Source organism: Sorghum bicolor, chromosome 4 (assembly GCF_000003195.3).
Source record: "Sorghum bicolor cultivar BTx623 chromosome 4, Sorghum_bicolor_NCBIv3, whole genome shotgun sequence".
Lineage (NCBI taxonomy): Eukaryota > Viridiplantae > Streptophyta > Magnoliopsida > Poales > Poaceae > Sorghum > Sorghum bicolor.
In genome coordinates this window covers 53,694,840-53,709,890 of record NC_012873.2, presented here as the reverse complement: position 1 = coordinate 53,709,890, position 15,051 = coordinate 53,694,840, and the positions used below count along the sequence as shown (strand labels likewise).

Sequence of the window (15,051 nt, the reverse complement as noted above, 5' to 3'; positions counted from 1 at the left end):
CTCTTTCCTTAGTTTCGGGAACATTGGATAGTTTGTTAGAGTTTGAGGTCAATAAGATTGGATAGAGTTTGTTAGAGAGTCAGAGTTTGTTACCTCGATTGTCAAAGACTTTATCCAAAAATTGATGGATCCCAAAAACAGAGAGAAGAAACCAGGAGTTGCCCTCGCTGGATGGTGTGTGAACAGCGATTTTGAGGAATCTACCATGGGCTTCATCTAAAAATCAAAAACTTTTTCAAGATTCTTCATCATATTAAATCTTGTGGCACATGCATAAAACACTAAATATAGATGAAAATAAAAACTAATTACACATTTTACCTGTAAATCATGAGATAAATCTATTGAGTCTAGTTAATCCATGATTAGACAATAGTTATCAAATAAAAACGAAAGTGCTATAGTACCGAAAACCAAAAAATTTTTGGAACTAAACAAGGCCACGATGTGGGTGCTGGAGCACAGAGATAAGACGTCATGGTATAAAGTATTACTAACTGATTTATTATGAGAGAAAAACATTGCTAAATAACTATTACTCTCCCTGTCCATAAAAGAATCAATTCCTAGAATCCGTGCTAGACAAATTTTTTTAAGTCTGACTAACTTTACAGAAAAAGACTAACCACATCTATGACATAAAATGTGCATCCTATAAAAATATATTCTATGATAAATTTAATGATACTAATTTGATACCATCAATCTTATCATTTGTTTTTAGAAATTTAGTCAAAGTTTAAAAAGTTTGACTTAGGGCAACTCTAAAAATTAACTCTTTCATAAACAGAGGAGTATTATGTTGCCATAAAAGCGGGTTTTGAATATCATTTGGGTTTTGGGTATCTACAAGTTTGGTTTTGTATGGATTATCACCGGAATAGAGAGCGCACCACCATCAGGGTTATTTTGGACACAACAAAACAATAAGGCCAAGAAGGGAAGGTCGGGCTTTTCCTCCCCTTTTTCCCTTTCGCCCTTTCCGCGCTGCAACCGCCAAATTCTCCGCCCGCCTCGCAGCAGCAGCACGTGGGGAGTGATTCTCTCTATCTTCTCTTCATCAGCCGCCAGGAAAGTGATTTTTTTTTCGAGCTCTTGCCCTGCCCGCTGATTATAGGCGCGTGGCCGCCTAGCCGGGTTCGTCATTCGCCTGAGCGGCTGAGACTACTGCTGGATAGAGCGTCTCTGGGACGGTTTGACTCTTTCTTTTCTGGCGGCATCAGCGGCCGGCTGTTCTTCTTGTCCGGCTATCCGTTCCAGACTTCCAGGACTTCGGATTCGGAGGCGACGAGATGATGCGGCGCTGCGTCTCGGAGTTGGCCCGCCGCCGCCGGCCGGATCGCACGGTGAGTATTGTTTCCTTACTCCTTAGGCGGATGGGTTTCTTGATTCGGTCCTGCTGCTGGGTTTGTTCTTGTTGCTACTAGTCCTTTTAAGCTTCTTACACATTATTACCGTGTGTTTCCTTTGGCTCGATTGGTGCTATAGATAAGATAGTAGTTCAAGTTCTGCTTCCTTCCCCTGCTTTAGGTAAATCAGCCAGATCCTAATTGAATGAAGTGATAGTAAAGCTATTCCTTTGGAACTCAGTTTTGTGAAATTGTTTCGGCATGAAGTCGTACCAGAAAACTTAATTACTGGCGTTAAATTTGTAAACTGTTCTTTGCTGGTTCAATGAGTACAATCTTCTATTCATCTGTCGCTGGATTCTTTTGGGGGAAAATCAGTAGGATTCCTGCCACACTTCCTAGTTGTTGGTTGAAATGCTTTCAGCATACTTCTGTAAGAATTTGGTGATTAGTCTGTACTTCTGTATATCTCTGTTAGGCTGCTTGAGGCTACAACTTTTTCCAACTGATTTGTGGGTTCAGTTCGTGCATCATATTGGTTAAGTATATTTCAGTACTATTCAGTTGTGTGTGTGTGTGTGTGGGGGGGGGGGGGGGTAGTTATTGCTGCAATAAAGTTTATCTGAATGTATGGATGGAGTAACGAAATGTAGTGTATTATTTTTATTCCATCATATTTACGTTTTAATTAAGGTTGGGATAGTTAAGGGCTCAAAAGCTTGTTAAACTTGTTGGTTATTACTGAAAAGGAGCTAAGATTGTTTCTTAAGCACTTTGGAACACACTCGACTTCTCGAGACCTTGTTTCTTTGCTCCAAACATGCATTGCATTTACCTTTTTGTTGTAGCAAATCATTTTGCCAATATGTTATTTTGTCCGATTCTTGTTCTTGGCCACTTCTAAATAATTCACAATATTTTGCAGGTTGATACTATGAAGGCAGGATTCCAATGTTTGGTCAATGTTTCCTCTTCAATAAGAGCCACCGACAGCCAAAGGTGCTCAAGTACGTGTGCTACTTCCTGTGCTACGGATCCAGATGTTTTATCGAGAGAAACATCATCATCATCAGAAATGCTTGTTGATTCATTTGGGAGGTTCCACAATTACTTGAGGATCTCCTTGACCGAGCGCTGTAATCTGAGGTGCCAGTACTGTATGCCTGCTGAAGGAGTTGAACTAACACCAAAGTCGGAGCTTCTATCACATGATGAGATAATTCGAATCGCTGACCTTTTTGTTACTTCGGGTGTGAATAAGATCCGATTAACTGGTGGAGAACCTACCATACGAAAAGATATTGAAGATATTTGTTTGCATCTTTCTGGTTTGAAGGGACTGAAAACTCTTGCAATGACCACAAATGGAATTGTTCTTTCGAAGAAACTCCCAAAGTTGAAAGAATGTGGACTCAATGCTTTAAATATAAGTTTAGATACACTAGTACCTGCAAAGTTTGAGTTCATGACAAGGCGTAAAGGACACTCAAAGGTCTTGGAATCAATAGATGCTGCTGTAGAACTTGGGTATAGCCCTGTTAAGGTATTTAGCTTTTTCCTTTTTGCATGCTACGATTCGTGCAATCCTATCGAGTCATGTGTTTTCTCTACCATGGTAACATATTCTCAGAATGAACATATAGTATTTAGTTTCACTCAATTATTTTTCTACACTTCTTCTTTACCCAGGTCAACTGTGTCATCATGCGTGGTATAAATGATGATGAGATCTGCAATTTTGTTGAATTGACGAGACACAAGCCCATCAATGTTAGATTTATTGAGTTTATGCCATTTGATGGTAATGTTTGGAATGTGAAGAAGCTAGTTCCTTATGCAGAGATGCTGGACAAAGTGGTAAGGTACACTTTTGAAAAGTGCACTACTATATTCTTCTGCCAGTGTCTATCTATGGACTATGGCATCATATACTGAATCTTTTCTTAATATATTTAATCATGTAAGCTACTACCTACCTTCTAATGGAATAATAACTGATTTCATTGGCATCCATTTTGATCAGCGGCAAAGTTATAAAGGAGTAGAGAGACTTCAGGATCACCCCACAGACACTGCAAAGAATTTCAGGATTGATGGACATGTTGGGACAATTTCTTTTATTACATCAATGACAGAACATTTTTGTGCTGGCTGCAATAGATTACGGTTATTGGCTGATGGGAACTTCAAGGTGTGCTTATTTGGCCCCTCAGAGGTATGCTGTACTGCTTTTACTGCTATGGCATTGATTCATGTTTCTGATTTTCTTCCTCATGTAATTTGCTAATGTGCTAACTGGGTTCATTAATATAAAAGTATCAGTAAACAGATCTAGCCAATGTTTGAGTTTGCTATGGTTGGCTAGTTCATGGTCATGTTGTTTTCCCTGTGGCAGTAGTTGTTATGGTGATGGATATTTTGGATAGATAACTAGGCCTTATGCTTTGCCAAGAGCTTGAGAGATTGAGGGAGACTAGAATTGTTTCTTCATAATTCATTGCTTGCTTATATCAATAGAGTCTATAGATATTTATATCCCTTCTACTTCACCTCTTTTGCTAAATAACCTATCTGGGACTAATATAAATTGCAAATATAAAGATAACTAAACTTATAAAGATAACTAGGCCGAACTTTTAGCCCATCGGCCCTGGCAGCCTGTTGGCTGCCCATGACAGTAGTGGTTTATGGTCACCTGATGTGATGATAATATACCTTTGTAATGTTTCTGGTCCTTGTGTAATTTGGAAAATGAACTACTGAATTAAAGGCTGAAGTTACTTTTTCAACTTCGTATTCCATCAAAATTATTTTTGTACTCATTGAGTCATTATGAGTGTTGGTTAAGGAGTTAGAATCAGTACAACATATTGGGCACGGTGTTACAAGTATGCAATTTTAGGCCATGATAATTCTTTTCGCAGCTTTTGTTTGATCTACCTAGCCACCTAGCTGTAATTGAGGTATTTTGTTAGATAATTTATTTCAGAACTTTATTATGTTTAAGCAATTCCAAACATGATACTTCTTTTGTGGACAAATATTGTGTGATTTAAATTTGTTCAAGTCTAAAATGCATCAACTGCTTTGTTACTTATTTTATTTTTCAGTCTCAAAATCAGGTTTCAAGGAGGTAAACCAAAAGTTTGTTAGGTGTAGCATCCTTGATGTTTGAGTTCCTGTTTGAAGTCAATCTTCTTTGTTTTAAGAGAATAAATCTCACTCTCCAGCTTATTTCAATTTCATTGGCTATACGGGACAAGATTGCATAGAAGGAGAAATGGATGCTCCTTACTATACAAATATCTTAGTACGATTGTCCTGATTTTTACAGGTGAGTTTGAGAGAACCCATCCGTACTGGTGTTGACGATGCTGGACTGAAGGAGATAATCGGTGCTGCAGTACGTAAACAAACTTACTAGGTTACTATGTAGGAAGTATGACATGCTTTTGCTTGATTTTTTTGAAGATTTGAACTTGTTTGCCTTTTTTTTTGTCTGCTTCCATTTTGAGGATTATTGAACCTAGCTCAGTTGGTTAAGGGTGCAGATATGCCCGGGCTACCGAAGCTGAAGTCCTCATTGAGGCGAATTTGGTTCTTTTTTCTTAATTACTACCTCCGTCCCAAAAAGGGTGCAATTCTAGGTCCGCTCAAAGACAATTTATCATAATTTTGACTAAGTTTATAGAAAAATGATATTAATATATACAACTCCAAATAGGTAAACTATGAAAATATATTTCATGACAAATCTAATGATACCTATTTAGTATGATAAATATTAGCATTTTTTATATTAACTTGATCAAATTTCATATCGATTGACTTAGCACTATTCTAGAATTGCATCCTTTCTGGACAGAGGGAATAGAAAGGTAACTTGGTGGAGTTTTTTTTAATTGTTTTATTATTGAATTTGCACTATTCCCTTTTCAATTGCTTACTAGGGACTTGTGCACGATTGTATAATTTTTCTTTGGGGTTACAGTTATTACAATCCTGGGTTCAAATTTAACGGTGCTCACATGCTTCAATGAAGACAACACCACACAAAATATCGCTACAACTCATCTCTTGAACAGTGTGTTATGTCACCACTGTGCAGCTCAGAGCACAGAAAAGTCTCCCATGTCCATCCACCCCAGCAGTCTCCTTCCAGTACATGTTGTTCCTTCCGGTTGTTGCTAGCTCCCACCAGCTCCTACATATTTGCCGGTCTTCCAGCTTTTGAGACCAACTGGTTGTATTGTAAGCCTCCAAATGCTTATTGGTCAGACAGAACAAGGCCCAGCCTTTCAACATCGGAATCATTCTCTTCCGAACATCAACAAATTTGTCCACCAGCCATTTTTGAAAACATTGAATTCCTTAGCCTCTGCAGGGACCACACCCAGCCACCCAGCTGGAAATATCTGTTGAGCACCTGAAAATATAAATGAGCTCCATTTCTAAATACAAATCTTCTCCACTAAGAAAAGGAAAAAATCCATTTGACTCACGCATAGATCTCAACGATGTGGGAAGAACTACTTGACCCACCAAAACTTATCCAAATGCATATGCAGCCTTATTTACCTAATAATAAAGATAGAAGACTGGATGAGTGGCAGGTATGCAGACTGATTACTATTTTAATTATTTCTGAGTTAAGAATTACGACTCGAGTTTCAAATACAAATGATATGCTCAATTATGGGTGCAGATTTCATGATACTGAAAGATACCTTAACTCAGCATGTCTGGTTCTTTACTAAGATGAAACAGAATTGTTAAAGAGTAATAAGATTGTTATGGACAGTCAAACTTTAGGAGTGGTAAGAGCAAGTAGAAATTTGTGCCACGAAAATTTGTAAGATATAGCACCTGTGATATTTGTTGATGCCCACATCTCTGTTAAGAGTTCTACACTCCTATCCATCAACAGCCTGTAATTAAAAGTCATATAGATACAAAGCCTCGTAAAAGTTATGTAAAAAAACTTGTAACATAAAGGTGAGTGTCTTTCATTAGCTGAACCATTTTCTTGTTGCTTCAGCTTCTAGGACATTGTAATTTGAGGTAGTGGATTATTAGTTTATAGAAAAAAAATGATATCCAAATTGCATGGCTGATGAACACCCTTTTCCTAATCAGACATTGGAGTAAAAGGAAGAAAGTGTAAATGTGCTTTACTGTTCTGATCCAGTGCTCAAAATGTAGTTTGGATTCAAACAACACTCATTTGTCCTCTACCCTGTTTTCCTTTGGAACAGCATACATAAATGGTGAGCATTGAGGCTGAGGTCCTAATATCAATTTGATTGAGAATTTGAAAATTTTCCCTGTTCACTTCTATTTTTTCATTCATGAATGTATAGTATTAAGGAACTAAAACAGCAAAGCTAACTCATACGTTTGCCAGACATATTTACAGAGGAAATGAAAAAAAGGAGTTCAGCCTCCAAAAACACACACAAAAAAGGAACATCAGTGAAAAATAAAATTTGAATCAAACTTACCTTGCTCTCTGTAACTTGAAGCTCACCAAGTATCCAGTTTTGGGGGATTTCTTGATGCTCCATTGCACAAAAAAAAAGAATGAAAATGATCAAACAATCCCAGCTGATGCGAGGACAACAACAAATTGATCAAACAGTAGATAATGGAAACAAAAGACACTAATACCTCTCGTAATAAACTCAACTTGTATCTTGAGGACCATTTCCTCTCACTTGCATTGTAGAAACAATCACTGAACTCAACTTGTATCTCGAGGACCACTTTCTCTCACTTGCATTGTAGAAGCAATCACTCAACCACACGTTCAACAGCACAGAAGCATTTTGGTGAACACTTGAGGACCCATGGCAAGTCACAAGTGGAGTTGGTTGCCGATGATGGAATATCCATAGTGGCCTGGACAAGGAAGCCACTATCTGGGCCCATGTGCTTGCCCTCCTGGCCTGGACAAGGAAGCCACTATCTGGGCCCGTGTGCTTGCCCCCTCCAGGCCTCCATCAGGACGCTGCGCCTGGCCACCTCCAACGTGCCCAGGCACGCTTTAGAATTTCGTGCTACACTGCTACCAGCGCCCTGCACAGATCCGGCGGGGCGAGTAACTTATCCATCAGCGTAGATATCGGTTCCAGTTGGAATCGACGTGCGCCCGCTGACGACGACACCGTTGCCAGACACTATGGCTGAGCGTGCATAGAACTGAAGCAAGAAGCTCAGGTTCTCTGTCTCACTCAGGCGATGGCGAGATAGAGGAGTGGGAGTGGGAGTGGATGTGCGGGCGGGCGAGACAGCATCGTTCTCGGAGGTGAGGGGGTCCAAGGGAATGGATGGTTTCAGAGATGGAGATATTTTTTCCCAGAGAATTTCTCATCACTGCACGAGGATTTCGATGGTTCCATCCAACTGGAGGACGAAATGCTAGCTAGGAACTCTGAATGATCTGTAGGCATAAACTGGAGCAGTAGAAGTGAAATCCAATGATGTAAATGTTTTTAATATCGTGGACCCTCCGAATGACTAGAAAGCGCTGCCCGCTTTCTTGAGGAGAAATATGTGCATTGTCATAGATGCCAACTTATTTGAAAGTTACAATATTTGTCTTGTATTGGATGTTAAAACTGCTGTTCTTTTTAATTATTTTAGTATTGAATTTGTACTATTCCCTTCTTACTTGCGTATCAACTTGTTTTAAAGTTACAGTATTTGTCTTGTATTGGATGTTGAAATTGTCTTTTTGGCAGTATGTTTTACCATTCCTGGGACACTTCATACGAGCTTGACTAATGATTGGAGGTCACTGTTACTATGTGGGTACTAACCAAATATATATCGTGTTTAATGGCTTGACCTCCCTGTGTTCAGGTTAAAAGGAAGAAAGCTAAACATGCTGGGATGTTTGATATTGCCAAGACAGCAAATAGACCCATGATACATATAGGTGGCTGAGGTATCCTCTAATCAACATGTGTACATTTTTACTACAATTACTATGTAATAGGTTGTTCACGGACACGACAAGATTGATATTTGAGATAATTTATTACATTGCACCTTCTCTAGTTGCCTTGTTGCACGACCAATTTGGTGGTTCTCAAACTTTGGCAGGAAAGTTTTCAGTCCCTTTTATGTTCTAACTTCTAATGAGAAACAAAATTATGCAAACCATTTCATGAGATTACTCCTCAGTTTAAACATCTCATGGATTTTTACTGCTGTTTAAGATATTGAATTGATTTGGAATCCGGTGTTCAAATGTATTCAGCATTCAATTCACGTGTATCTTCTCTTATTTGAAATCAGGTGTGCAGAATTTCCTCATGTCCAATGTGAACGAATAAAATGGATTGTCAACTGCTGGGTTGCTGCCTTGTTTTTACATGGCCGATCATGAAAAAGTTTTCTGACGCAATGGGCCAACTTTTCCTGAGTGGTTTAAACATTAGAGGAAGTGAAGTATATGGTCACTGCAGTCATTAAAATAGATCCATATACTTGAACAGCATTACAGAAACTCAGTCTTCACGTGCAAAGGTGTTTTTGGTTGTATACTTGTATGTTGTATGCTCATAAGTCATAATGTCACGTTGTGTAAGCTATCTTTTGAAACCTCACAGTTTGTGAATTAAACTGCTACCGTGAGATCAATCGTACAACCTTGTTTCCCATTTTAGAAATATAAGCATTTCAGATAATGGTGGTAATTATGCCTTTTTTTGAATTATGGTGGTAATTATACCTGTTGGTGGGTATTCACACCTCATTTGGGTAGGGTATGGGTAATTTTTCTTTTTATCCAATAGAAATGAGGAGGAGGGTATGGGAGTGAATTATCCATGGGTAAGCCTTTAACTCAATTAATCATTTATTTGTACAAATGGGTGGATCTGGTAGTACAAAGTATGTGGGATCTACATGTTGATTTTACTGCAATAATCTGTACAATGTTGGTGCCTGTATTAATTTCTTTTGGCTCGATGGTTGTATAGAACTAATTATTAGCTACAAATTTATGCATTGGTTATAGTTCTTAAGAGTTGTCTTGCGAGCTTAACAAGGCAAGCCGTGCCGACTTATTATGCTAATGAGTCGTAATGAGTCAAGTTGGCTCTATATCCAGCTCTAGTTGTCGTTGGATTGACTCGGTGTGACCAAGTGAATGCGATGGGCAAAATAAAAGCTTGGCATAAGATGTCATGTCATGAACTCAAAATTGGCTGGTTTGACACTTAGAGCTTATTTGGTTTGGTGATGATTGGAGAAGTAATGGAAGTGTTTGGGGGTTTGTACGGTTAATCTTCTCTTCAAGGGTATTGGAGGTGATATGGAGGATTTTATCTTGTAAAGGATTAACCATCAATCCCTTTAAATCCCCTGCAATCCTCACAAAACCGAACAAACACCAAGTGGAATAAATCACTTGCAAGTCAAAATCCACATTGTTCTCTCCAATTCCTTTGTGGAGCATGTTTAACCAAGCATGGACTATATATAGATATATACATAATATAAAGCCTATAAATAAATAAATCTAGAAAAAAAACTCAGGCCCCTTCGCAACAACTCACAATTTTGGAATGGAGGGAACTGAGGAGTATAACTAAAAAACTGTCAAGACTCAGGCGTGCTTCAAAACAGAGATCTGTCTGGACAGGAAAATTCGGTTTGAAAAATCCCAACTTTGCTCCAGCCTTGACCCCTGCTTTCTCTTCTCCCGTTCAACACCCCGCCAGCGCGTCCTCTCTCTCGTGGGGACAACTTGGCGACCGTCGCCGCCGCCCTAGGCCAGGTGCCCAGGCTTTCGTCGGTCCCTTCAACAGCCCTTCGCCGGCGACGAGCAACCACTAAGTATGCGCGCCCCTTCTCTTCCCTCGTTCCCTTCCTTCTGTGCGAAACAGGGTTCCCGAAACCTATTTGGATCTGATCTAATTCCAAGTGTATTCATGTGTTATGCCTACTAGCTTCAGTTTCTTTGCAAAATTATTGGGGGTACATGTGTTATGTGTACACCCATGTCCTGTAAGGCTTGTTCGGTTGCTCTGGATTGAGTCACTGGAATGATTCCAGTTGGAATTTGTTCACTGATCTGTATAGTTTTGGAAAGCTGGAATAGTTCCTGGTTCCAATCGAGGTAATCAAACGCAGCCTTACTGGGTCCGCCCCTGCTGGATATCAAACTTTTTCCAAAAAAGAAACCGTGGGTGTTCGTTGGATCCCATGCCTTATGAGTCTACAGATCCATGCTTGATGAGTCAAGAGTCATTTATATGAGTCTACAACAAGGTAATCTTAGCCCATTTGTTGTCCTTCACAAAATGGCACTAGGCACTATGATTTTCTTAATTATGGGTACAGACCTTCTGTAGTAAGTTAGCAGGTGATCTATATGTCGAATCGAAGTGTGTCCTCCAATTTTTTGTATGATCAATATCAGCTTGTAAGGTGCTTTTTTTTCTTGAACACCCAGGAGAGGCTGTGCATCATTGTATTACTAGAAGAACAGAGTTACAACACACAGACCCTCAGATAAAAGGATTACATATTTTTTCACGACCATATTTCACTAAGAGGGAAATAAAGGGATTACATACATGCCTCTAAAAATTGAAAAAGGGGCGATCAGACGTAGAACCTAGTTATCTAGGCTAGGGCTGTGATAAAACAGCCCCATAGCGCCTACCATACTCCAGAGCTGGTACTCCTCACCAGCAAGGTATAGTGCTCTGGAGAGCCTTGGTGTAACTTCATTAAAAACTAGTCATTCCTGTGTTTCCAGAGAGTCCATGCACCTAAAATGATTAGGGAATTTAAACCTTATTCGGTGGGGCCACTCACAGTCTAGCTAGCTCTGCACCACCAATCATAAAAAAAGTTCTTCAAGAATTGAGGAGAAAGGATGGCAAGGCCTACTCTGAGGTGGCTAGTGAATATTTATGCTAGTTTAGGACATTATTAATGATGTAAACAAAAACTAGTTTTTTCTTGTGCTTGGTGTACGGTGTACCTAGCGTTTTCATATACACAGCAAAAAGAAAATACGATACTATTGTAAATACTAGTGCTCAAATTTATTCAACTTTCTGTTTGCTAATTGAATTATCTTTTCTTAATCATTTTGATTTCCTGTATATCTTTCCTACTCTACTTCAATATTAGTTCAGATTTCAGATTACCAACGCTAAAGCAAAGTATGAACATGTCCTGGTCATATTTTTAACTTTTATAAGTAGTAAGAGTCTAAGAGAGATTCTTGGAGGGTGAAAGAGAGGAGTGACTTGTTTTATTAGCCAGTTTTTGCTTCCTATCAAGCCAGTAAATTGATAGAGGCGTGTGCAGAAGTCAAGTCAGGCTGCAAAGCTGTAGAAATGGATTCATGAACCTTTTTCTATTTGTCTATCCCTATTGAAGTGCCCCTTATGCCATGTCATACAACATTGACCTGGAACTTTTGTTCTGCCATGGAGTTTTCCATGTATGTTCATTGTTTTGGTTCAGTAATCATATACTTCCATGATAGTATCTTCTTTTCTCCTGTCAATATTTCAAACATGCCTAGATCATATTCATATGGTTAATTTCTATTTCAGTAATAATCATATAAATGCAACAAAACATGAACACACCTTGCCCATATTTTAAGAAACAGTAAGAGATTCTCGGAGGGAGATGGAAGTGTTAGAGTAAATAGGAATAGTACCATATTGTGTACCCACATAAGGTGTTAGTCTTATGTACCCTATATAATCAGCCCATGAGGCCCGATGCAATATATCAAATATTCCACCCATTATATTCTCCTTCATGGTATCATTCGCCTAGGTTTAGATTCTAACCCTAGCCGCCGCCGCTTCCCGACTGTGCGCCCCCGGGGAGAGGTCGATCTCCGCCGGGGGCAGCGCCCCTCTTTAGGCGCCCGATCCTATTGATCCGGCTACCATCGTCGTCGTCGCACAGTAGATCGGGATCTCCCCTACGTCATCGCCAGGTTGCCGCCGCCGCCTCGTCCCGGGCTCGCTGCCGGCTGTCGCCATCAACACTTGATCTTCATTGCATGGAGGCAGATGGATCTCGCCCTGTCTCGTGCCGTCGTGGTGGCGGCCAGGGCCGGCCACACACCTCAACCCTGCGCTGCCATGGAGGCAGCTAGATCTGGCGTGTTGCTGTTGCCGGGAGGATCTGCCCATCTCCACCTCGTCAATCCGCATTGGCGCCTTCGACCCCGCCGTGCGCCTTGCGCCGCCCGATCGGGACGCACCGCCGCCATCATGTCGCCTTGCTGGGTACACCCGATCTCCTGCTGCTGTATCTTTTTGGTTTGCCTGATCACTGATCGAGATTGAGTCGCCTACCGCCCGTCGACCTTGTGCGTTCTACTCCGACATCGGCATCGACTTCATCGACACCATCTCTGAGTACTACGCACATCTTCTCCGAGCAACAGGGCTGCTGTTATGTTGCCTCATCGGGCCGCAGCACCGCTCTCCGTGTGTACGCTTCGCCGTTGCATCTCCATCGCCGTCATATGTGCATCGATAATTGTGTTGCGCAATCCTTGTTGCGCCATCCGTCTGCACAAGGTCTTCGTCCTGCTGATTGGGTCTTCGTCATCTAGCTGCCACTACCCGCATCGTCGCTGAGACCTGCTCGCCAATGCGTCTTCTCCTGCATTGCTTCTTCGTCCAACACAACCACACGATTGGGGCTCTTTCCCTTGTATGCTTGGTATTGGCAACACCGATGCGTGCTTTCGTCCTCGACGCGTTGTTGGATCTGGCAAATCCAGCTGCGCCTCGGCGCTCAGGCGGCTTGACTGCATCGACTTCGGCATCGACCCTCCCGTTCCTCCCCGTCTGCCTTGATTGTGTCGTCGCCTTTCTTCTACGACGGTCCTGACTGCGTCGACTTCGGCATCGCCCCCTCCCACGACGACTGCCTCGACGCGTCTCCGTCATTACCATGGCGCCCCTTGTGTGCCTGCAGCTCCATCGACACGCAACCCCACCACAACTAAGTCGACCTCGGCAATCTTCAGCACGACTTCTTCGACCACGGCTATTGTGCCCTTATGCTCGGCTACCTCGACATCGGCACAAAGGGCTACCGCCTTTCATGAGGACTCATCGGCTTCTTCTCCAGTCACAGCTTATGCGGCGCATCGACTGTTATGACTACGGGGGATGTTACTTATCAACTTCTTCTCCAGTCTTACCGTCTGCAGCGCTCCCGTGATGACTGCGGGAGGATGTTAGAGTAAATAGAAATAGTACCATATTGTGTACCCACATAAGGTGTTAGTCCTATGTACCCTATATAATCAGCCCATGAGGTCCAATGCAATATATCAAATATTCCACCAATTATATTCTCCTTCAGGAAGTAAAGTAATGACTTGTTTGACTACCCTGCTGGCTGCTGCTGCTGCTGCGTATAAAGCCAGTAAATTGATAGAGGAGTGCCAAAGCTAAGTCAGGATGCGAAGTTGGAGAAATGAACTCATGAACCTTTTTATTTGTGTCATTCTTTATTAGTCTTGTCCTTATTCCATGGATCAGACAAGTAACTCTTACCTGAACTTATGTTGTGCCATGGAGTTTCCAAGTAGGCTCATTGCAGTGGCAGATCCAGAAACTTTTAGAAGCCCAGGCTATTCTCATTTTGCAAAAAATATTTAAGAAAAATACAATGTTCTCCATTGTGTCAAATAAAATTTCTCTTTGTGCTTCGCCGCCGAGATCGGGTGGCTGCTCAGGGTCAGGCTGTGGGTTTGCCACTGGTTCATTGTTTCTGGTTTCATAATCTAAAATACTAAAACTCCATGAGAATATCTTGTTTTTCCCTGTCCACCAAGTCTTTCAAGTTTCAACTGTAAATGATACATCCTATAGTTTGCATATGAACATGAATTGCTGAACTTTGTAGTCCATGAACAAATATAATAATATTAAGCTTTTCTGCTTGATCGCATTCATTAATCTGCTCTTTTGAATCACAGAATTGCTATTTGCTTCAGACAAGATTGTACTTTGTGAATAGTTTCCAGCATTTGGAGATTTGGTTCAGATGCAATAGTTTCCAGCATTTCCACTTCATGCCACATACCATGCTTGCATCCTGAACTTCTGATCCCCATTATTTTGCCATTCTAACAATATTTTGCGTTTCGGTAGGAGTATTGTTTGATTGACGAAGGTCCAACAAAAATCCTTCCTACCTTTTTCTTTTGATCCTATGCACACTTTGCTCACACTATTCTACCTTTTTTTTTTCTTGGGATTGGCAGGAGCGTAGCATGGCAAAGATTAAGCCAAAGGCCTTGCTGGCACAAAGCAAAGTGAAGAAGGCTCCTAGCCAAATCAGCGTGGCTACTATCGTTACCTACATGATCCTCGGCATCCTGGTTGTATCCTCTGTTTATGCTGCCTACAAATACTGGATAGGCAAAGGACCAGTGGAGGCAGTGGGCATCGAGGGGAATTAATCCCCAACTATGTAACTGGTTTTGTTGTTGTATCATCCAGTTGGATAGTTTTGGTTGTTGCAGTGCAGTGGTAAATGGTTTGATGGAACATGCGTAGAATGTATGTTGCTGCAATTTTACTGTAACCCTTGGAACATGCAGTGCCGTTTCCTTGTTTTGAATGTGCTGAATTTCTTTAGTGTTACTCAGGACGCACGAATTTATCGGTCTACTGCTCCCTCCATTCCA

The 15,051-nt window shown here is 41.0% G+C and overlaps 1 protein-coding gene across 1 annotated transcript; it reads left to right on the top strand.

The window, feature by feature from the left end:
* On the top strand, positions 969–9,040 carry LOC110434604 (GTP 3',8-cyclase, mitochondrial). Its single transcript, XM_021458957.1, has 7 exons — positions 969–1,346; positions 2,275–2,892; positions 3,039–3,206; positions 3,373–3,564; positions 4,684–4,752; positions 8,211–8,295; positions 8,649–9,040. The coding sequence occupies exons 1-6, from the start codon at positions 1,293–1,295 to the stop codon at positions 8,292–8,294; spliced, it is 1,185 nt and encodes a 394-aa protein (XP_021314632.1). The 5' UTR covers positions 969–1,292; the 3' UTR covers position 8,295; positions 8,649–9,040.